Consider the following 22215-nt stretch of genomic DNA (forward strand, 5'->3'; position numbering starts at 1 on the left):
ATTGTAAGACAATCAGAGAAATATTAGTTTACACTGATTTTTCTCCCCTTTTCTTTCTTAGGCCTTGATGTTAAAAGTGAAGCATGTCAGCGATTTTTTCGAGATGGGCTAACAATATCATTCACTAAAATCCTTACAGATGAAGCAGTGAGTGGCTGGAAGTTTGAAATTCATGTGAGTCTTGCATTTGACTTTAAAAAATCAGATTTACATAGTGAATCCTATGGGTGGGGTGTGTGTGTAAGTATATTTGGGTATATATTTGGTCCATTAACTAAAGGGTCTAAAAATGAGAAACTTCAAAAAATAATTTTTGTAAATTATGGTCTCTGTTGAAGGCAACATGGTCATTTAGAATGAACACGGGACTTGGAGTTAGAAAACCTTGGTTTTTAATCTATCTCCTGGGTTCTCAAGTGGCCTGTGACCTAGGCAAGTCACACCACTTCATTGAAAATATGCTATCCATTGTAAGATGTACCACTATTTTATGGACCATTAAGGAAGGAAAAACACCTAAGATGGAGAATCTCATATATCTAGGACAACAAAGGGTTAGTGTAGAGGTAAATGAGAATTTAAAGTGGTCTCAGGATGGTAGTGTCCCCAAGTGACTACCAGAGGCAAACACAAATCCTTTCTACACCTTCAGTTTAGGAAAATAGTAATTCATTCATTGATTATACGATAGAATCGGATTCCAGAGATCTTAAAGTAAAAACATGTGTCTTAGACTGATACCATTCTGTAATTACTCTCTGTTCCTTGTTTATACTATGGAAATGATCATAAGTTGTAAAGAAACTATTTTTGTGGTCTACAAACGATTTCCCAAATATGACCATAGCGTAACAATCTTAGCATCTTCTGATTTGGTATGTAATTTTATAGGTTTAAAAATGCAAACTTTAGGAAGTAGTGTCAGAGTTTTGCATTGAGGTTTAGATAGCATATCTACTCCATCCTGGATAATTGAACTATTGTTAAGATTTTAGAATTACTACCTCTAGTATACAAATTCTGAAGAGGCAAAAAAAGTAATTTGCCATCTTTGGACATAGAGCAGGCATAGATAAATACGGTGCCTATTTCATTTTGTAAGCCATACCATATAAATTATGAAGTAAATAAATGCTAATTTGTCTTTTTTTTTTTTTTTTTTTTTTTTGAGACAGAGTCTCACTTTGTTGCCCAGGCTAGAGTGAGTGCCGTGGCGTCATCCTGGCTCACAGCAACCTCAATCTCTGGGGCTAAGCGATCCTACTGCCTCAGCCTCTTGAGTAGCTGGGACTACAGGCATGCGCCACCATGCCCGGCTAATTTTTTGTATATATATTTTTAGTTGGTCAATTAATTTATTTCTATTTTTGGTAGAGACGGGGTCTCGCTCAGGCTGGTTCTGAACTCCTGACCTTGAGCAATCCGCCCGCCTCGGCCTCCCAAAGTGCTAGGATTACAGGCCTAATTTGTCTTTTGATAATCATTTTGATCCCCCTATTAGTGAATCAATATAATTCAAATGATTAGTATAGAAAAATTGAAAGATCATTATTAATTAGGATATGACTAATTAAGATGGGAACATAGTTCTATTTGAAACTAGATTGTTTTGATCTTAAATCACCTTTTCCCCTTATAACAGAGATGTATTATTAACAATACTCATCGCCTGGTGGAGCTATGTGTGGCCAAGTTGTCCGAAGACTGGTTTCCACTTCTAGAACTTCTTGCCATGGCCTTAAATCCTCATTGCAAATTCCATATCTACAATGGTACACGTCCATGTGAATCAGTATCCACAAATGTTCAGTTACCTGAAGATGAACTCTTTGCTCGTTCTCCAGACCCTCGATCACCAAAAGTGTGTTGGTTTGTTATCTTCAAAATTATATATTACAACTGTTTTGCTCTGCCACAGAACCTGCCATGATCTGAACCTCCTAACAAGGGAGAAGAGTAATTTCATATTACTGTTAAAGGGATTTTGCCTTATTTCTGGTTTTGGATTCTTTATTTTGTACCAAAGCTGTTTTGTTTTGTTTCTACTGTTAAGTTTTTCTGTGTTTAAATATTTAAAGTCTGACAATTAAATTGGCTTTCAGACTTTAAATGAAAATATTTAGAAATGGGAGCCTTTTTCCATGTCATTTTAATTCAGTGCTTATGGCTGTGTGTGTGTGTGTGTGTATATATATATACATATATATGTGTGTGTGTGTGTGTGTATATATATATGTATAATTTTTTTTAACTTTCTCCATGTATAGTCAGTTCCCACTGTCTCCTGCCCAACCTCTTGGGAAATAGTTATAATTTGGTTTAGTATGAAACAGACTGTACTTTTCCTTTGACCAGGAACTCTAGTGTTGAGTTACAAGGTCATGATCATTGTTAACATAGGATTTTGACTCCAAAATCAAGTATGTCCTAAAAATGCCTAATACTACATTTATGAAAGTAAAATTACAGGAACTGTAAATGAAAGCAAAATAGTATATCTTTCAAATTTCACTTAAATATGTGTATTCTAAACATAAATGTAAGTTTTCTATATCAATGTAAACACACCATACATTTTAAAAAATGTACCCCTAAATTATGCTTATTTTAATAAGTATTGAACTACATAGCTTTTAAATTTCAGAATTTGGGGAGACATTTTTAGTCTTGTGGGTCTTATAAAAATTTTCCTTTTTCTTTTTTTTTTTTAATTTTCCTTTTTCTAACCAGCCAGAAAAATTTGAAGTCATATATACAATGCTTGATTTATTCTGTTAGAAACTGAAATCATCAAAATGTATTAAACTTAGAGCTGAGATTTTCTGGTATTTCTCAGTTCATATTGTTACCACTAGATGGCTTATTTTTGCTTTAGTAGATCATATTAATATCTAAATAATGGCAATCTTCAAAATCAAAATTTTTGTCTATACCCATCTTGCCTTTTTAAAATTTACTTTATTTGTTGCTTTGTGTGTCAATAATAATCTATAACTTAAAGAGACTCATGAGTAACAACTTGATTTAACATGGCTCAATACAGATTTTTCAGATGACTGCTGGCTGAAGATATTTTTATATCTTTGAAGCCTAGTTCTTCTTGCTGTTAAACTTATAAAATATGGCAACCGTAAGGGTACTTAGTCTTTCAGAGCCTTTGAGAATATAGTTTTTAAAAGTATAGCCCAAATTTTGTTTGTGAATCAAGAAGAAGCATACTCAATGGAGTTGCCTACTCATTAATTTCCTACTGAAATCAGAGAAAATTTTGTTTTATTGTATTGCTAAGCAAGTCTTCTATAAGCTTTTAAAAAATTGATTAAAAATATTTGGCATAATTTTCAACCATGACCCTAGGTGGATGCAGACACCATGATATAATGAAATATAATACAGGTAAAACTACATTTGAAGACTGGCAAATTCTAGGCTATGTGGTCATTTTGAATTTTTCTAGAGTGGCTGGTCTTTCTCTGCCAGTCTTCATGACTTTGAGACAGATAATGAAGGTTCTTAATTTGAAGCTGCTAAAGCTAGTCTATTAACTATACCTCAATGTGAAGTACTCTGAGTATTCCTAATTGTCTAAACAAATATTGCACCAGAAGAAATATGGAAAGATTAACTGTAGACTTGTTCTTTACTGTGTGCACACATGCTATTTTATATATTATAAAAACATAATGAGTATATCTATGGGCCCAATATTCTCATCCCAGTTACTGAAGGAATAAAAATGTATTACATAATGAGCATGTACTTTCTTAAAATTGCTGAATGTCAAAAGGGATCTGGTGAGTTAACTACTCAGAATTTTAATGGCTTTCAATTAGCCGTTTAAGACCAAATAAAAAGGTAGGAAAATACTATGATGACCTTATTGAAATATGGTAATAGACTTATTAGAGAATTAAGTTAATTTCAATTCTCATAAAACCATATCAAAACTACCATTAGCTACCATATATTCTCTTTAAACAAACATTAAAAATATAAGCATTTATTGAACATTTCCCCTTTTTCCTGGACATTTTTTTTTACAAGTTGTAGAAATTATTTTTGCTTAAGACTTCTTAGAGAAATTGCCTCTTCTCCCCTTATTTTTACCTCAGTGGCTCCTAAAATGTAGCCTTTCAGAAGGCTAGGTATAAACAGTTGTCTTAATTCCTAGGTATATTTGATTATTTTATCTGTATAACCTTTTAATTCAAGTTTTTACACATAGACATGCTTTTAGCTATACAACTATTGCCTGTTCCAGCTGCAGTGTACTTTTAGTTACTGCTTTTTCTTAAAGAGGAGGTTGAAAGATAATCCATACTATTGCATGGTGCTACTTCTAAGACAAGGAGAACTGGGTGCATTCCTGTAGGTTAGCAAAAGTATAAACTATTATGTTCCTAACTATTCTAGGGTTAGAATAGAACATATTCAACATATCCTAGTTAGGAACAACATATTAATACCAGGGGTTTTTATTATAATTGACAGTTCATGTTCAGGCTTTAAGATTAGTGTATTTATCTGAAAATTTTAATTATTTACAACTATAACAAGAAATGGATTCAGAATTCATTATGAGGTTACCGAATTTTCCTAATTTATTTTTTGCAATAGTCTTTTTACCTCCTTGAAATTATTTTAATACAAAATAATTTTAGATAATTAGAGGTATTTGTTCTCATGTAGTGGCATTGCTTTAGAATAGAAGCATGACTTCTGATTCCTGTTCACCAGCTGTTTTATTGAATTTACTGTTTTTAGTATGTTTCAATCAAGATAGTACTTTTTTCCCCCTAGAAGTATTAAAGTTAACTTTTTTCATTAATTATGTTGCAGGGTTGGCTAGTGGATCTTCTCAACAAATTTGGCACTTTAAATGGGTTCCAGATTTTGCATGATCGTTTTATTAATGGATCAGCATTAAATGTTCAAATAATTGCAGCCCTTATTAAGTAAGTTACATTTTAAATTCAATGTTCAGTACACTATAGAAATTGCTATTTTATTTGTTTGATAAAAATTCAGTTTTTCAAGTGTGATTTCTTCTTAAACTTATTACTTGGGTTTTTAAAAGTAATGTGATCTGATAATTTAGTCCTAATTGATTTTAAGAAATTAAGTATTACAGGAGTTTTGTATTTTCTTATTTCAGACCATTTGGACAATGCTATGAGTTTCTCACTCTTCATACAGTGAAAAAGTACTTTCTTCCAATAATAGAAATGGTTCCACAGTTTTTAGAAAACTTAACTGATGAAGAACTGAAAAAAGAAGCAAAGAATGAAGCCAAAAATGATGCTCTTTCAATGATTATTAAGTCTTTGAAAAATTTAGCTTCAAGGGTTCCAGGACAAGAAGAAACTGTAAAAAACTTAGAAATATTTAGGTTAAAAATGATACTTAGGTAAGATACTTTTCTCTTGAAATAATTATTTATGTGAATTTTTAGAATCATACTTACCACTGAATTTTTCTTACAGATTATTGCAAATTTCTTCTTTCAATGGGAAGATGAATGCACTGAATGAAGTTAATAAGGTGATATCTAGTGTGTCATACTATACCCATCGACATGGTAATCCTGAGGAGGAAGAGTGGCTCACAGCTGAACGAATGGCAGTAAGTCTTTTCTTTTTTTTTTAAGAGTTAGAATTGGCTGGGCGTGGTGGCTCATGCCTGTAATCCTAGTTCTCTGGGAGGCCAAGGCAGGCGGATTGCTCGAGGTCAGGAGTTTGAAACCAGCCTGAGCAAGAGCGAGACCCCCGTCTCTACTATAAATAGAAAGAAATTAATTGGCCAACTAATATATATAGAAAAAATTAGCCAGGCATGGTGGCGCATGCCTGTAGTCCCAGCTACTTGGGAGGCTGAGGCAGAAGATCGCTTGAGCCCAGGAGTTTGAGATTGCTGTGAGCTAGGCTGACGCCACGGCACTCACTCTAGCCTAGGCAACAAAGTGAGACTCTGTCTCAAAAAAAAAAAAAGTATTAGAACCTACTTAATACAAAATTTAGAATAGCTCTAGTTAAAATTAGTAATAAGATTTTAAAGTAAACCCTGAAATTGGGAAGTGTTTTGATTTATGACTCTTAATCCTGAGAACTTTTTGTAATAACATAGTTATTTGATTGTAATATGGATAGCTTAGCACATCTTTGATAAACTTATTGTTGAATGTGATATTCCAAAGTAATCATTACCTTGTTGAGGGGTGGGGAGTTGGTTGAAATGTTGTAGATAGAAGTGATCTGGGGAATGGATCAGATAGTGTCTGGTACCTAAAGAATGAAATGGCCTGTTTGACCATTGCCAATTAGAGGTTTTAAATGGGAAATAAAATTACTGCAGTAAGATCTATACAAATTAATGTGTTTGTCACGATTTTGAAAATTTCAGTTTTAAAGCACTTACATCATTTTGACATTGAAATTTTAGGAAACTTTTTACCTTAGATATTTAGCATACATTATAGTTTTTAAATGGATAAGCGTGACATTTAAGTTATGGAACCAATATTTTTTGATTGACTCTATGACACTACTGGGGAGATACCTGTAGAAGAACTGTCCTTGCCTTCAAGGAGTCTTCAGTTTAATAGAAGAGACAGTGATTAGAGTGTGGTAATAGGTATGTGGAGAAGGCTTAGACATTGGCCCTGGTGTTAGGGGGTCAGGTGGCAGACATCTGGTTTTGCCCATGTGATGTGCCTGTCTGCCTTGTGGAAAGTCCAGCATAGAAGCTACTCAAACTATGATCTGAGGACTGGTGCTGGTTCTTGAACTGTTACCAGTCCTACATAGTACAGAAAATGGCATTAATTGTTCAGAAACTTGTCACAATTTGGCATTGCTGTATTTTTACTGTATTTTACAAAAAATATCTGCAACAGATTAGAAGTAAAAAGCTGACTCTTTATTAGCAGAGAAGTATACTTCTCTTTCACGTTTTGGGCCTAACTACTTTGTATTTTCAAGCAGAATACTTTAAAATCATACAGTGTGTATTACTACTTTTTTGTATCATGTGCTAGCACTTTAGTGCTATAGATATTAAATAAGTGCTAGTTAAGCATCTGGACATTGTGTTATAGAAACAGACTGTGGCAGCATGCAGAATTGATTAGATTCCAGTTCCAACAACTACGACCCTGTTTACTTTTCTGTAATAGGATAATCCTTTACTAGGATTGTTTGGAAGATTAAAGAGCTAATGGATAAGCAGTAATAATGTCTAGCTAGCACTTGGTAATCGGGTAATAAATAAAGGCAAAAATAAAGAGTGCCTTTTTACCCAAGGTCACAACATAATTCTGTGGCAGAACTGGTATAAAGGATCAAAAGATTCTAAAATTGGTCCTGTATCCCTCCCCCCAAAACCATGGTGATTATTATACTTAAATAATTTTCTGAATAAATGCTGGGGTATAGGATCTTTTTAGTGATTTCAGTATTTATAATTTATGGGAGCATTTCTATATGTGCAAAATTAAAGTGCTATGAGATTATGATTTTTCTCATACTTTTCCATTAAAACAATGCATAATCATATTAGTATATTTTGTAAATGTGTTTTTGAATTCCTATTTACATTGTTTAGTAATGTGAATTTTTTTTTTTTTTTTTTTTTGAGACAGAGTCTCGCTTTGTTGCCCAGGCTAGAGTGAGTGCCGTGGCGTCAGCCTAGCTCACAGCAACCTCAAACTACTGGGCTCAAGGGATCCTCCTGCCTCAGCCTCCCAAGTAGCTGGGACTACAGGCATGTGCCACCATGCCCAGCTAATTTTTTGTATATATTAGTTGGCCAATTAATTTCTTTCTATTTTATAGTAGAGACGGGGTCTCGCTCTTGCTCAGGCTGGTTTCGAACTCCTGACCTCGAGCAATCCGCCCGCCTCGGCCTCCCAGAGAGCTAGGATTACAGGCGTGAGCCACCGCGCCCGGCCTGTGAATTTTTTTTTAATAAAAAAACCTGTGTCTTCCTGCTTTTAAACAAGTTTTTGAATTAAATTTAGGAATGGATACAGCAGAACAATATCTTATCTATAGTCTTGCGAGATAGTCTGCATCAACCACAGTATGTAGAAAAGCTGGAGAAGATTCTTCGCTTTGTCATCAAGGAAAAAGCTCTGACCTTACAGGATCTTGATAATATCTGGGCAGCACAGGTAAGGAATTTAAGATGGTGATTATTTAGTTTTTAAAAGAAAGATACTAAAAACTGAAGAAATACAGTAGCTATTATGAAATGGGAGGCAGGCTTCTATTGACTTTTAGTACATTTAAATGCTTGTTATATTTACAGAAATCCTGCCAGTAATCTTTTTGAAATAGCCAGTAGTAATATTTTAAAAATAAAAATATTCTGTTATCTACTGTATTTGGTAAAGGTTGGCAATTTGTAGATGGTTTTAAATAAGAGGCAAACAGTAAAAAATAATAAGCAATGTCTATTTGAAAGAGTATAAGACATCTATAATTGGTTTCTTCATAGACTTAATAGAAGAAACCTTCAATGTCAGGAAAGTTAAGTCATTTGATTATTTATAAAGACCTATAATTAATTATATATACAAAATATATAATTCCAAAGGATTTATAACTTTCACAAGGATTAATAACCTATTTAGTTTCAGAGCTGGAAACTGTATAATTTCTTTGATTATCTTAATGACAGTTTTCTTACTTATGGATTGCCTGGGGAAGCATTGTTGAGTTCTAGGTTGTAAGGCTTTGGGGTCCCCCCCCCAAGTCTACAGAAACCAAGAAAATAGTTTTGCCTTTGAGTGCTTATGGTTCCAGTTTTGAAACAGTACCATTAGTGTGCCTTATTTTTCTCCTGCATACAATATTAAAATTGGCATATTAAATTCAGTGAACTGTAATGAATGTTTGTGTGCATTGCCAAAGTACACATTAGCTGTGTATATCAAGAAATTGAGTTGCCAGGTTTTGAATGAAAGTTCTAAAGCAGTTATAATGTTAGAAATTTTCTTACGTTACCACAGTTAATTGAAAGAGATGAGGATACTTTATTAATAGTTGTTAGTAAACAATATACACTGCTTATTCAAATTTCTAGTGTGCTAAGACTTTGTTTTTGTTTTTTAATAGGCAGGGAAACATGAAGCCATTGTGAAGAATGTACACGATCTGCTGGCAAAATTGGCATGGGATTTTTCTCCTGAACAACTTGATCATCTTTTTGATTGTTTTAAGGTAATTGTTAATAACGTAAAGCATTACCATTTTATTTTAAATACAGTTGTTTCCTTAGATATGTGAGTTGTTCTTAGTCAACAAATAACTTAAATAGAAATCTCATTAAACAATCTCTGGTGTGAAGGAATTGGCCTTTGTTTTCTTTTCCAATAAGAAGTTGGTGTTTGGTTGGGCGCAGTGGCTCATGCCTGTAATCCTACCACTCTGGGAGGCCAAGGCGGGCAGATTGCTCGAGCTCAGGAGTTCGAGACCAGCCTAAGCAAGAGCGAGACCCCGTCTCTACTATAAATAGAAAGAAATTAATTGGCCAACTAATATATATAGAAAAAATTAGCCGGGCATGGTGGCGCATACCTGTAGTCCCAGCTACTTGGGAGACTGAGGCAGCGGGATCGCTTGAGCCCCAGGAGTTTGAGATTGCTGTGAGCTAGGCTGATGCCACGGCACTCACTCTAGCCTGGGCAACAAAGTGAGACTCTGTCTCAAAAAAAAAAAAAGAACTTGGTGTTTGTTTACCTAATAGCCCTTATAAATAAGAAATGTTTTGTTTTTTTTTTTTCTTCAAAACTCATGTTATTGCTTTGAATTTCTTTCCCCTGGCAGTTTTGTATTTTGGTTATAGGTTTAAACAAACTGTAGGACTGCAGAGAAGGATGATTGGTTGCAATAAACAGTAAGATGATAGGAAGAGAGTACCAATACCTTGGTATTCTGGGGTCATATGCACAGGTAAAACATGACTCAGTGGAAATGTAATTCATAATGTAGCCCAAGAGCCCCTGCAGTCATATCTGCATTGGTGCCATCATATGTTTTTTAAGGCCATGTTGTGTAGGGTCTTTCATAAGTTGTTAGGGCTGGGTTTGTAAAAGCTCAAATGGTTAAGTAAATTTGTAGATTAGGAACATAGATCATTAGATCACCAAGTTTTTTTGTTAAAAATAACAATTAGGCCGGGCGCGGTGGCTCACGCCTGTAATCCTAGCACTCTGGGAGGCCGAGGCGGGCGGATTGCTTGAGGTCAGGAGTTCAAAACCATCCTGAGCGAGACCCCGTCTCTACTAAAAATAGAAAGAAATTAATTGACCAACTAAAAATATATATACAAAAAAAAAATTAGCCGGGCATGGTGGCACATGCCTGTAGTCCCAGCTACTTGGGAGGCTGAGGCAGGAGGATCGCTTGAGCCCAGGAGTTTGAGGTTGCTGTGAGCTAGGCTGACGCCACGGCACTCACTCTAGCCTGGGCAACAAAAGTGAGACTCTGTCTCAAAAAAAAAAAAAAAATAACAATTAGTATACTGACTCCTAGTGGGAATGTAAGTTACTGTAATCACTTTGGAAAATAGTTTGGTATTTCCAGTAAAGTGTACAGTTGTCATGACTAATCAGTTTGACTTCTGAATATATACTTGGGAGAAACTCAGACTTATGTGCACCCAAATACACATTCAATAAACTGTGGCAGAAATATTTGTAATAGCAAAAAATTGCCATGTAGAATGGATAAATTGTGGAATGTTCATATAATAGAACACAGCGATCAGTGAAAGCAAAATAGAGCAATTCAACCACATGGGTGAGTCTAATAGAAAGTTGAAGAAAGGAATTCATGTACCTTGATCACATTAACATAAAATGTGAAAAGTGGACCCAGCTGGCTTCTGGGGTGTGCTGCTGACCATGTGATATTCTTAATGTGGGTAATAGTTACACAGGTGTTTACATTATGTACTGTAATAATGGCATATGTGTACACCTTTCTAAGTGTGTATTTCACAATAGAAGGGGAAAAAATACTATTTACTGGATCGGCATGATGGGAGAAGGAAAGAAAAGGGATCAATTATTATTACATCTCCTGGATCCTCCTCAGGATTGTCTAAATATAATAATAATTCCTTCATGTTTTTCCCCCTTTTGCATAACAAATGTTTATCAAGCCAATGTCATTTGGTAACTAGTCTTTTTTTGTTATTGTGGTTGAGACACGATCTCACTCTGTTGCCCAGGCTGGAGTACAGTGGCATAATCATAGCTTACTACATCCTCAGACTCCCAAGTAGCTAGCACTATAAGGCTCACGCCACCATGCCCAGCTAATTTTTTTTCTTTTTTAAATTTTTGTAGAGACAGGATGTTGCTATGTTGCTCAGGCTGGTCTCAAACTCCTGGGTTCAAGTGATCCTCCTGGCTCGATCTCCTCAAAGTGCTGGGATTATAGGTGTGAGCCACCCTGCCTGGCCTAACAAATGCTTTTTTTTTTTTTTTGAAGTGTTGGTAAATCTACCAATCTTACGGATTGTGTCTTGAAAGTTTCTACTAAAGATGATTTTTAAAAAGGAAGCATGAAGTCTCTGAGTATTTTTGTAGTTCTTTACAGATTACAGCCAAATGATCCCAACTTTCTTAGTTAGATTTTGCTTTATGTACTTGGTCTAGAGTCTAGTTTTTAAATGTTTGAGTTCTAAGTCTTTATTTTCTAAACTGATTATATCAATTTACAATCTCATCAAGAGTTTCATATCCTTGCCAGCACTTGTTTTTGTCAAGATTACTAATTTTTGACAATCTACATAAGGTGCGAAATGTTAACCTCACCATGGTGTTAGTTTTTTGTTTTTTAAGAGACATGGTCTCACTTTGTTGCCCAAGTTGGAGTACAGTGGCTCAGTCATAGCTCACTGTAGCCTCGAACTTCTGGCCTTAAGCAGTCCTCCCACTTCAGCTTCCCAGAGTGCTGGGATTACAGGTGTGAGCCACGGTGTCTGACCTAGTTTTTAATATCCTTGATTGATAATGAGATTGAACATCTTTTCATATATTTTTGAGCTATTTTTCTTTATTTTTTTGTGAATGGCTGTTCAAGTTTTTTACCTATTTTTCTCCCCCTATGGCATTGTTTGTATTTTTTTCTTACTAATTTGTAGAAGTTTTTCACATATTTGAATGTGCTAGTCCTCATCAGTTCAGGAGTTACAAATAATTTCTCCTAGTTTGTGGCTATCTTTTTTACTTACTTTATGGTTGCTTTGGATGAACATATGTTCTTAATTTCTCCTTTTCATATATAATTAATTAAGTCTGAATCTCTAAAAGATGAGTACATGAGAAAGTTCACAATACCATTATCTAATAATTCCTTAATATCATCAAATAGTGTTAAAACTTCCAGTTGCCTCAGATCATACTTTATTTTAGAGGTGTGTTTAAATCAGGATCCTGGGATGTTCTATACATTGTAATTGGTTGCATATGTCTTTTACATCGCTTTGAAACTAGTTTCTCTCTGTCCTTTTTCTCTCCTTACAATCAGTTGAAGAAACTGTTGACTTGGTGTATATCAATAGTTTCATATAGAAGCTTTTCTTTTTCCTTTAATAGAGTACACGTAAGTGGTGACTAGTTCTTCCTTGAGGAGGAATACCTAGTTGTTTCTCATCTTATAATGTTAGCCAGATATTCTTTTTTTTTATTTTTTATTTATTTTTTTTTGCCAGATATTCTTAATTGTAGTGTAATCTAATATTTCAGTCTTATAGTATTAGTGGTTTTCATATTCCCTTTGCTGTTTTGAACAGGCTAGGATTAGAAACATGCATTCAAGTCTTTGAAGACATACCATATTTATCATTATAAATGTCTGTGTAATAATTCCATTGAAAGGATGTTATCTAATCGTTCTTATACTGTTTGACCTGAGGTTCATTTCAGCCTATTTTCCAGTAAATGTTGATTAAAAACTTAGTCCATTTCTGCTGCTATAATATAATACCACAGACTGGGAAATTTATAAAGACCAGAAGTTCATTTAGCTCATGGTTCTGGAGGCTGGGAAGTCCATAAGCATTGCATTGGCATCTGGCAAGGGTCATCCCATGGTAGAAGGTATCACATGGTGGGGAAGCGTGCACATGAGACAGAAGTGGGGCCAAACTTTCCTTTTATCAGGAACCCACTCCAATAATGGCATTATTCTGTTCATGAAGGCAAAGTCCTCATGACCTAATTGCCTCTTAATACTGTCACATGGCAGTTAAATTTCAACATGAGTTTTGGAGGGTACATTCAAACCATAGCAGAAACTTTATACATATTGTATAAAGCTTTTTCCATATTGTTTTAACAGTGTCCGTATCCTCTACTCACTAAATGCCACCAGTAACACTCCCCAAGTTGTGATAACCATGTCGTACTAAAACACCATTTTTAGAGGTTTGGTTGTTTTTCTTTAAATTTATTTTAGAGTTTTTAAGTGCGTATTGTGTCATCTTCTAAATCAAAATAACATTGTGTCATTACTATTTGTTAGAGATTATTTTTATTTTTCTTGGTTAATAACATGTCACAGACTCCATTTTGAAATGTATAATGTGCATCACTGTGTAGTCAGCTTAAGTCACAAGAAACAGACTGAATCTAAAGCATATCAGCGAGGGATGATTCTGTCCCTCAGAGATATTTGGCAATGTTCAGAGACATTTTCAGTTGTCACAACTGGAAGGAGGAGTTGCTACTGGCTTTTCCTGGGTAGAGGCCAAGGATGCCACTGAATATCCTGTGATGCACTGGACAGCCAACAAAGAAGTTTCCAGCCCAAAATGTCAGTAATACTGAAGTTGGGAAACCCTGGTCTAAGCTATTTAAATAGTTTTTATTTTCTCCCGGAGTTTAATTCTACTGTATAAGTACTGTTATTTTTCAGATGTCACTTGAATAATTCTGTGCTCACCTATGCTGTTTTTCTGATGAATTGAATATAGTTAACCTGGTGTCACATAAGAAGTAATGACCAAATATGTGCTGTTTTCATGTCACTTGTTTTTTTTTCTAGGCCAGTTGGACAAATGCAAGTAAAAAGCAACGTGAAAAGCTACTTGAGCTGATACGTCGTCTTGCAGAAGATGATAAAGATGGTGTGATGGCACACAAAGTATTGAACCTTCTGTGGAATCTGGCCCACAGTGATGATGTACCTGTAGATATCATGGACCTGGCTCTCAGTGCCCACATAAAAATCCTAGATTATAGTTGTTCCCAGGTAAGGATGTGCTGCTTTGCTCACTTTTTGTAACCATTCTCCTTCACAGATAGAATGGCTCAGTTACAGGATAGTTCCAGTTTATTTTTTAAATGATCTTCAAGAATTGACTGGCTTTGTTTCGTATAAGTCTGCCTTCCTTTACTTAGGTCTCTAAAACAGGGTTTTGTGAAATATCTGAAAAGCATTTTAGTCTCCTTGGGAGAAAGTTTAAACAAAAACAGGTTATATAATGGTATTATTTTGAAATGTATGGTTCTGAAATACCAATTGCAAATAGATAATAAAATATTAAAGCTCATTTGGGGACTTTAGAGATAAGAGAAATTAGGTTTTCTTTGCTCACAGAGAAGTTAATGAAAATTAATAGAATTTCCTAATTACTAAAACATGTAGGGCCTTCAAATGAGCAAATCATACAACTACTTCCCTGCATTTTAACTTACAGTGTGCATATTTTTTACACATGATAAAAATGACCATTGCTGAGTAATTTCTCAACATGTTAACCAAAACTACAGGGTGTCCCAAAAGTCTCCATACAAAGGAAAAATTTTGTAAACTATTTTGTAAATAAAGGTATATTTAGCTATAATTTTCCTTTTTTCCTATGTATGGTGACTTTGGGGAAGCCCTATATTTGCTACACTAATGAACTATTAAGGTAAGAGCTAGGAAAAGAAGCTCAAGTAGTTGTATCTAATGCTTGCTTGTGACAGTTCATTAAGTATTTAGCTTATTAAATAGTAATAAGGGCCTTGGGTTCAAATTATTTCATTAAACTTAGAGGCCTTATGAGGAATCTTGAGTTGAAGTAGTATATTTGCTATCAAGGATTTAACTGGTAGCTTCTTTTTTAATTAGCTATTAGTATCAGTGCCTGGCACATTCATAAATAGTTACTAGGTTTCACTGACTCTGTAGTAGAGTGTTGCCTTTTTCAACTTTAACTTTCATTTGTTTGGGAAAAAAATATTTTTAAGTTGGTCTCCAACTCCCACCTCGTGTCCTCCACTTGTCAAAAAAATGAAACAAAACAGCCTGCTTTCAAGAGCATGATACATTTGATAATGTACAAATGTTTTCATGGCCTTAAAAATATACACACTATTAAACCCAATAATTCTGCTTCTAGAAATTTCTTAGAAGTGGTTGGAAAAGACACACAGAGGTACACCCAAGGACTTTCATTGGTATCTATAGGCATGAACTCTTGGAAGCCTCCTGAATGATTACTAGTAGTTTTGTATTATGTAGCCATTAAAATGATCAATAGATTCAGAAAGACTTTTACTGATGCAAAAAAAATGTTTAATGCATAACACTTAGAGTATCATCATAATTTTGTTACCAAAAAAGGAATATTATAAAAATAACCCCAAACATTAGGTGTTTTAAAAACATACATGGAAAAAGTAAGATAATCCAAACTTACACAATTGTTAGGTACACAAACCTGCACTTCTGGTTACTGTTGACTTGGGAAGGAGTGACATATATAAGGTTTGAGAAGTAAAATACCATAATTGAAATAATTTTTGAGTTTATAATATTTTTAATTTTTAACTGCTTGTGCCTGTCTCTATCCCTTTTCTCTCCTTGTATATATGTGGATATGTCTTTATTTTGATTTTGGTAATTGTTTTTAGACTGACTTAGTGGCTGTACCATTATTTTCTTGGTATAATATAAATTTTCAGTGTAACAATTGGGGTGTTACATGCTAAGTATAGCTTTTATGATATGGTGGACTCTCTCAAAACATTGGATAAAACTCAGTACCTACCTTTGGCAAACTTTTAAAATCAAACTTTCTGTCACTGTGCCTAAAACATAGGATCTGTGCTTTTGTATAGATATATTTGAGTCCATGTAATACTGAGATTTTATTGTAGTGCTTATTAGTTTTTTGGAGTTTTGGTAGTAAATGTGAATGTATTTAAAGCTTTTTTTTTTTTCCAAAAAAAATACTCATTATAATTATAGCATAATGTTTGTGATGCTAATCTTAAAAGAAAGCTTTTATAATTTTCAAAATAATTTGAAGGCAGAATTCTCCTAAGTATCAATCTATATAAAACAATGAAATGGTTTGTTTAAGGACCGTGACACACAAAAGATCCAGTGGATAGATCGCTTTATAGAAGAACTCCGCACAAATGACAAATGGGTTATTCCCGCACTGAAACAAATTAGAGAAATTTGTAGTTTGTTTGGTGAAGCACCTCAAAATTTGAGGTAAGACATAGAAAATTTCAACATTTTTATTTATGTATTTTATTGAAAAGGAAAAAAACCCAGCATGTCAATTATTAGTAAAAGCAAATTTTAAAGCCTGAAAATTAGTGGGGTGAGAAGATGACTAGGAAGGGTTTGTTTGAAAGAAAAGAATCTGTTAATATATACCTCCTCTGTTTTACTGATAAGGAAGTAAGCCACAATTAAGTAATACGTATGAGAATCAAGATGATAATATTGCCTTTGGGTTCTTGGTTTGGAATTTTTATATATTATATAATTATATTTGCAGCAGCTATGCCAGGAAATCTCAGTATTATTTCATTTTATCCTTCCTGCCTTACTAACTTTTGAAACATACTGTAGAATAGTTTTCAAAATGTTTCTCTTTTTTAATAATTAATTTTTAAGGTTAATTTTAAAGATTAGATTGCAAGGACATTTAAGTGATAAAAGATGACAAGATTATAGAGTTTAAAAATATTTTTTAAATTTAACTTTAGCTAAATTTATTTTTAATAGCTATCTTTAAATATGCTATCTTAGATGCCAAATTCTGGTTACTGAAATAATTTGTATTTTCTGGTAATAGAGTTGGAACTGATAACAGGAAAAGAAAAATTTATGTGGAGAGAAAGAGAGCAAGGTATAGTAGAAAGAATATTATTCACAGTGGAGTCAGGATTCCTAGGTATAAACCTTGTATCAAACTATTCATTTAATCTTGTTAAAAGAATTATATTTTCCTTATGTATAAGATTCAGTAATGCCAAAGATCCTTTACAGCTCTAAATTACTATGATTATGCCTAAGACAAAAGTAGAAAGGGTCATATATATGTTTTTATTTTATCAGTTGAACTTTGTCTCATTTTTAACCCCCAAGGCTAGAAAAAATATGAAATTGGAAAAGCTATATAGCACTGGATAAAATCCAGACATGTCTTATTAACAGTAATATTTATTTCAAGGCTTTATTTTGAGTATGTTGGGCCCACTATACATATGCCTTTTGGCCTTTCTCAAATGAGTCTGTCTGTTGGCGATAGACATAGTAGTTCACTTGTCTCCCAAGGAACGGTGACACTAGAATAGTATTAATGGCTGTGAAAGTAGATTGCTTTCAGTGAAGGTTGTACAACAGATTGGAAAGGAACTATATGTCTTTCCAGTGACACCTATGGGCAAACTTGGCTATAATCAAGCATCCCAGAATGTTCCTTGAATTGCTAAAAAATAAAATTTTACTAAAAGCATTTTCTTTGGTTAAATTCCTCACTACTATTATAGCGTAAATTTTGGGATGCTAGTCTTGCAAGGAATATTTATATTTTATAGTTCTAGAAATAATTATGTACTTAATAATACAAGTCCTTTGGAATATTAGAGTATAAGAACAGAAATTAGTTGTTGATGTAGACTCCCATGTGGTGAAGTTGGAGAATACTGATGCATGCTTTTCGTGTATAATAAGAATAGTGGAACAAATGTCTTATTTTTTAAGGAATTAATTATTTTCTTTTAAGTTGGTTGATATAGTCATTAAAAGAAATAAATGGACAAAAATAAAATTATAAATTAGTAGCTAGGAATTTAGATTAGTATAGATTCTTTTGATTACAACAGAGTTTAATTGCCTAATTATATTGTTAAGTTCTTCTCGTTTCAGTCAAACTCAGCGAAGTCCCCATGTATTTTATCGCCATGACTTAATCAATCAACTTCAGCACAATCATGCCCTAGTTACTTTGGTAGCAGAAAACCTTGCAACTTACATGGAGAGCATGAGACTGTATGCTAGAGGTATGTATGGTAAGTTAAAATGGACTATGGGTAATAACAGTGACCTTTTTTTTTTTTTTTTTGCATTAATTACCTTAGAAATGACAAATTTATTTTAAAAGATATAAGGTAATTGGTTCTTTTTACAAACTGTGTTCCTTTATGGCCTTATGATCCGATTTTACTCCCAAATCTTTTACAACCTAAAATCCAGGCCAGCATTGTAAGGCTCTTCACTAAGTGCTTGCCTTCCACACACTCCTTATTAAATAGATTTCTTTTTCTTCCCTGCCTACCTGTACTACAATTGGTTGTTAACTTCTTAGGTATGTACTTGACTCATTTTCAACCTTTATTTCCTTTAGCTTTTCGGGAAAACTTGTTTTGTCCAAATCTGTTCTTGCATATATTATGGTTCTTTTATAATTCTAAGTGCTTCTGATGTTATGAATTTAAAAAATCACAAGAATAGAGACAGGATGCTATAATCCAAATGTTTACATTGACTTTCAAGGTGTGAAACTATTTGACCATGTTGGGGTCAAGTTTCCTTGGATTTCAACAGACCAGTTTTAAGTGCCTGCTATATTCAATGCTCTTTTGCCCTCTGCCAGTTGTGTCAGAGTCTGTGTGCTAAAGTATAGATGACTTCTTTTATTTTTTTTTTGAGACAGAGTCTCACTCTGTTGCCCAGGCTAGAGTGAGTGCCGTGGCGTCAGCCTCGCTCACAGCAACCTCAAACTCCTGAGCTCAAGCGATCCTACTGCCTCAGCCTCCCAAGTAGCTGGGACTACAGGCATGCGCCACCATGCCCGGCTAATTTTTTTTTTTTGTATATATTAGTTGGCCAATTAATTTCTTTCTATTTATAGTAGAAACGGGGTCTCGCTCTTGCTCAGGGTGGTTTTGAACTCCTGACCTTGAGCAATCCTCCCGCCTCAGCCTCCCAGAGTGCTAGGATTACAGGTGTGAGCCACCGCACCCAGCCTTAGATGACTTCTTAGTACATATTCCTCCTCTGTCTTATGCCAAGTTCATAGCCCCACTCCCCCCGGAAAAACTTAGATGCCTTATAGGCTCAAGTTTGTTTCCAGAGCCATGAAAAAGAAAACTTTATATTACCAGTGTTAGAGATAGAATTGAATGTATGGTTAATAACATACCACTCATTTAACATGTTATAGTAGGATCTGCAGAATCTAACTGTGTATATTAAAAATTAAGATGCTTATAAATTACTAGGTTTTTGTTTAACACTTACAAAATTCAGATAAAAATTAAGCAGATATACCCCTGCTGATTTGGGGCCAGGTGAGTCCTTCTAGGCAATAGATCGTAGAGCTAAACAAGCAATCTAAGCATCAGATAGTGATCTTTTATCATTTCAGTTCCCGGTTCCTTTTAAGCAGCATGATAGAACAATCAAGGCAACATAGGCATGCAACTGTATGATTTATGTTCTTTACCAGAGACAACCAAAATCAATGAGAAATAGGTTTGTATGCAGTATACCGTATTTGGGTTTAGTTTAACATAAATTAGAGTTTTTGTTCTGATGTCATCTCTTCCTGGTGGTACAAAGTCCTCATAGTTGCCAGTACAGGCCTTTCCCCAAAGTGGAGTCATACAAATCATATGTACTGCAGTGCTAATTTTCATTTATCTCATTTGCATGTGGTGTTTAAGTTGTTGGGAACCCTATTCTCAGGGTCTCAGGAGATGGTGTATATGCAGTTCAGCCTCACTAGAGCTTTCTGTTCCTTATTAGTCAAATTCTACATGAGTTACTGCCTCATCTCCATTTCCTGGTCACAGGAATGTTTACATTCTTCAATTCTCCTTCTTATATTGTCTGATGTATCCACAAACTTCAGAGATTAGCTGTTATGACCTTGGGCAAGTTACTCTAGAACAATGCCTGGTATATACTAAATCCTTGATTTTTTTTTTTTTTTCTATTGGTATTTCCCTAATTAACGTTGTACCTTCCATTTCTCCTAACCTTTGATACCTTTTCCTCCTCTAATTTATTACACTATTCTTTGATACTGATAAGTTTATAGATACTAAAATGGGGGTAAAAGTAATTTTTAAAGTTAGTAAAATTCTTTTAAACTTTTTACAACATTAAATCACTTCTGTGATAACATCATCCACCATTATTTTTGAATTTGCAATTCTAAAGTAAATTATAGTTTTTACCTCTATAATAAAAGTGTTGCATGAATCCTGTTAAATATGAGACATACTAGTCATTTAGGCAACATCAGGTTTACACAGTTCACAGATATTCTCAATTTCTCATAAGCATTTTACCATATTTCATCTTTACAAGCATCTTTAGCTTTGAGGGGAAAAATCATGTCCTCAGTAGCATGGTTAGCTAATTCTACCTCTTGCAAACATTTGGATAAAGGAATAAACTTATTAAAATTTACTCTAGTATTATGTTCTCAATGTGTCTTCATGCATTGGTACTTACCGAATCATTCTTTAAAAGTTTTTCAAATGCATACAACAAAGTATAAACCACCTTTCAGTTTTCACGCAAGTTTTACCTCACTGATAGGATAGTCATTGTGCTGACTTTGAACACTTACTGAAAGTTTATCATTTCTTCCTTGTTTGTGGATGGAGTTGGGTGCCTTATCTTCATTGTAGGTCACATTTTTGCATTCTGTTTTCTAAGGACTGCTACTTTCCATTACTTCTTGCCAATCTCTTCCAACCAGCACTGACAGCTTTTAGGAATATTTCTATTTTATAAATAGTTTATACCTCTCTGGAGAAATAGCTGTTTCCAGGACTGAAGCAGGGAAAGTAGGCGATCCTTGAACATCTTATTCCAGAAAATAAGAAGGTGCTCCGAAGTATATTGACATGTCAAAAGGATACAGGAGTTAGGGGGTCACTGGCCATAACTGAGTCAAATGATGAAAATAGTAGGTTCACTGAATAAAATATGAATATACTTCTAAAAAGGAAAATACCAACTAACAAGTATAGATCATATGATGAAAATAAACCAAGGGATGAGGGATTTAACTTCTGGAATGATACAGTAAAATGCCCACTGGACCTTAATAAAACAACTGTTTAGAGAAAAATACAGAAATAATCATTTAAAGTGTCCAGAAATTTTCTTAAGTGGGTATAGCAAATGGAGAAGCACTTATTCGAGAAAATTATGAAATGTCCATTTTCCTTAAATACTAAGTTTGACAGTTGATACCTCTCACATTTTACTTTGACAGTTCTTGTTTGTATTTATTGTGAAGGTACATCATCATCCTTTCAAATGTGCATTTTAGTTTGTGAATATCTTTCACATTTTTTTAGAGTAATTTTTACTACACTCGATCTTAGCCAAAAAGCTGAGAAGTAATTAGCGCAATTTTTGTGAAACTATGGATAAGTCAAAAATTGGTGTTATTTTTGAATATGAATTCCGTTGTGGAACCAATGCAGCACAGACAGCTCAAAATACCAAAGAAGTGTTTGGGAAGGATGTGGCTAATGAATGCACAGTATGTCAATGGTTTGAGAAGTTCCATTCTGGTGATTTTAATCTTGAACGTCAGCCATGTGGGCCACCTTGACACCAAGATGTTATGATGAGCTTAAAGCTGTGTTGGAAGGAAATCCATCTCAACCTACATGTGAATTAGCAGCAAGGTTTGACTTTACTATTTCAGTGGTATTGGCCCATTTGAAACAAATCGGCAAGGTAAAGAAGTTGGATAGATGGATTCCACATGAATGAAACCAGTGTCACAAGGAAAATCATCTTGAAGCTTGCCTTTCTTTGCTATCACGACATGAAGGTGAACCAGTTCTATACCATACTATTATGTGTGATGAAAAATGTATTCTTTTTGACGGTTGCATTCAGCACAATGGTTGGATAAAGATGAAGTGCCAGAACACAGTCCAAA

General features: G+C 34.3%; 1 protein-coding gene across 8 annotated transcripts in view; it reads left to right on the plus strand.

Moving 5' to 3' along the window:
* The window catches only part of USP9X (ubiquitin specific peptidase 9 X-linked), a 139378-nt gene that overhangs the window by 45906 nt on the left and 71257 nt on the right, over nucleotides 1-22215 (plus strand). For 2 of the 8 annotated variants that reach the window (XM_020285131.2, XM_020285134.2), the window contains exons 5-15: nucleotides 62-174; nucleotides 1643-1861; nucleotides 4840-4955; nucleotides 5156-5407; nucleotides 5484-5622; nucleotides 8015-8167; nucleotides 9114-9218; nucleotides 14055-14261; nucleotides 16363-16499; nucleotides 17092-17145; nucleotides 18153-18310. In XM_020285131.2, the coding sequence (XP_020140720.1) occupies nucleotides 62-174; nucleotides 1643-1861; nucleotides 4840-4955; nucleotides 5156-5407; nucleotides 5484-5622; nucleotides 8015-8167; nucleotides 9114-9218; nucleotides 14055-14261; nucleotides 16363-16499; nucleotides 17092-17145; nucleotides 18153-18310 (1653 nt within the window). The remainder of the gene's footprint in view (nucleotides 1-61; nucleotides 175-1642; nucleotides 1862-4839; nucleotides 4956-5155; nucleotides 5408-5483; nucleotides 5623-8014; nucleotides 8168-9113; nucleotides 9219-14054; nucleotides 14262-16362; nucleotides 16500-17091; nucleotides 17146-18152; nucleotides 18311-22215) is intronic. The other 6 variants (XM_020285133.2, XM_012781826.3, XM_012781829.3 and 3 more) reach the window with 6 other exon arrangements.

This window comes from Microcebus murinus, chromosome X (assembly GCF_040939455.1).
Source record: "Microcebus murinus isolate Inina chromosome X, M.murinus_Inina_mat1.0, whole genome shotgun sequence".
NCBI classification, from domain to species: Eukaryota; Metazoa; Chordata; class Mammalia; order Primates; family Cheirogaleidae; genus Microcebus; species Microcebus murinus.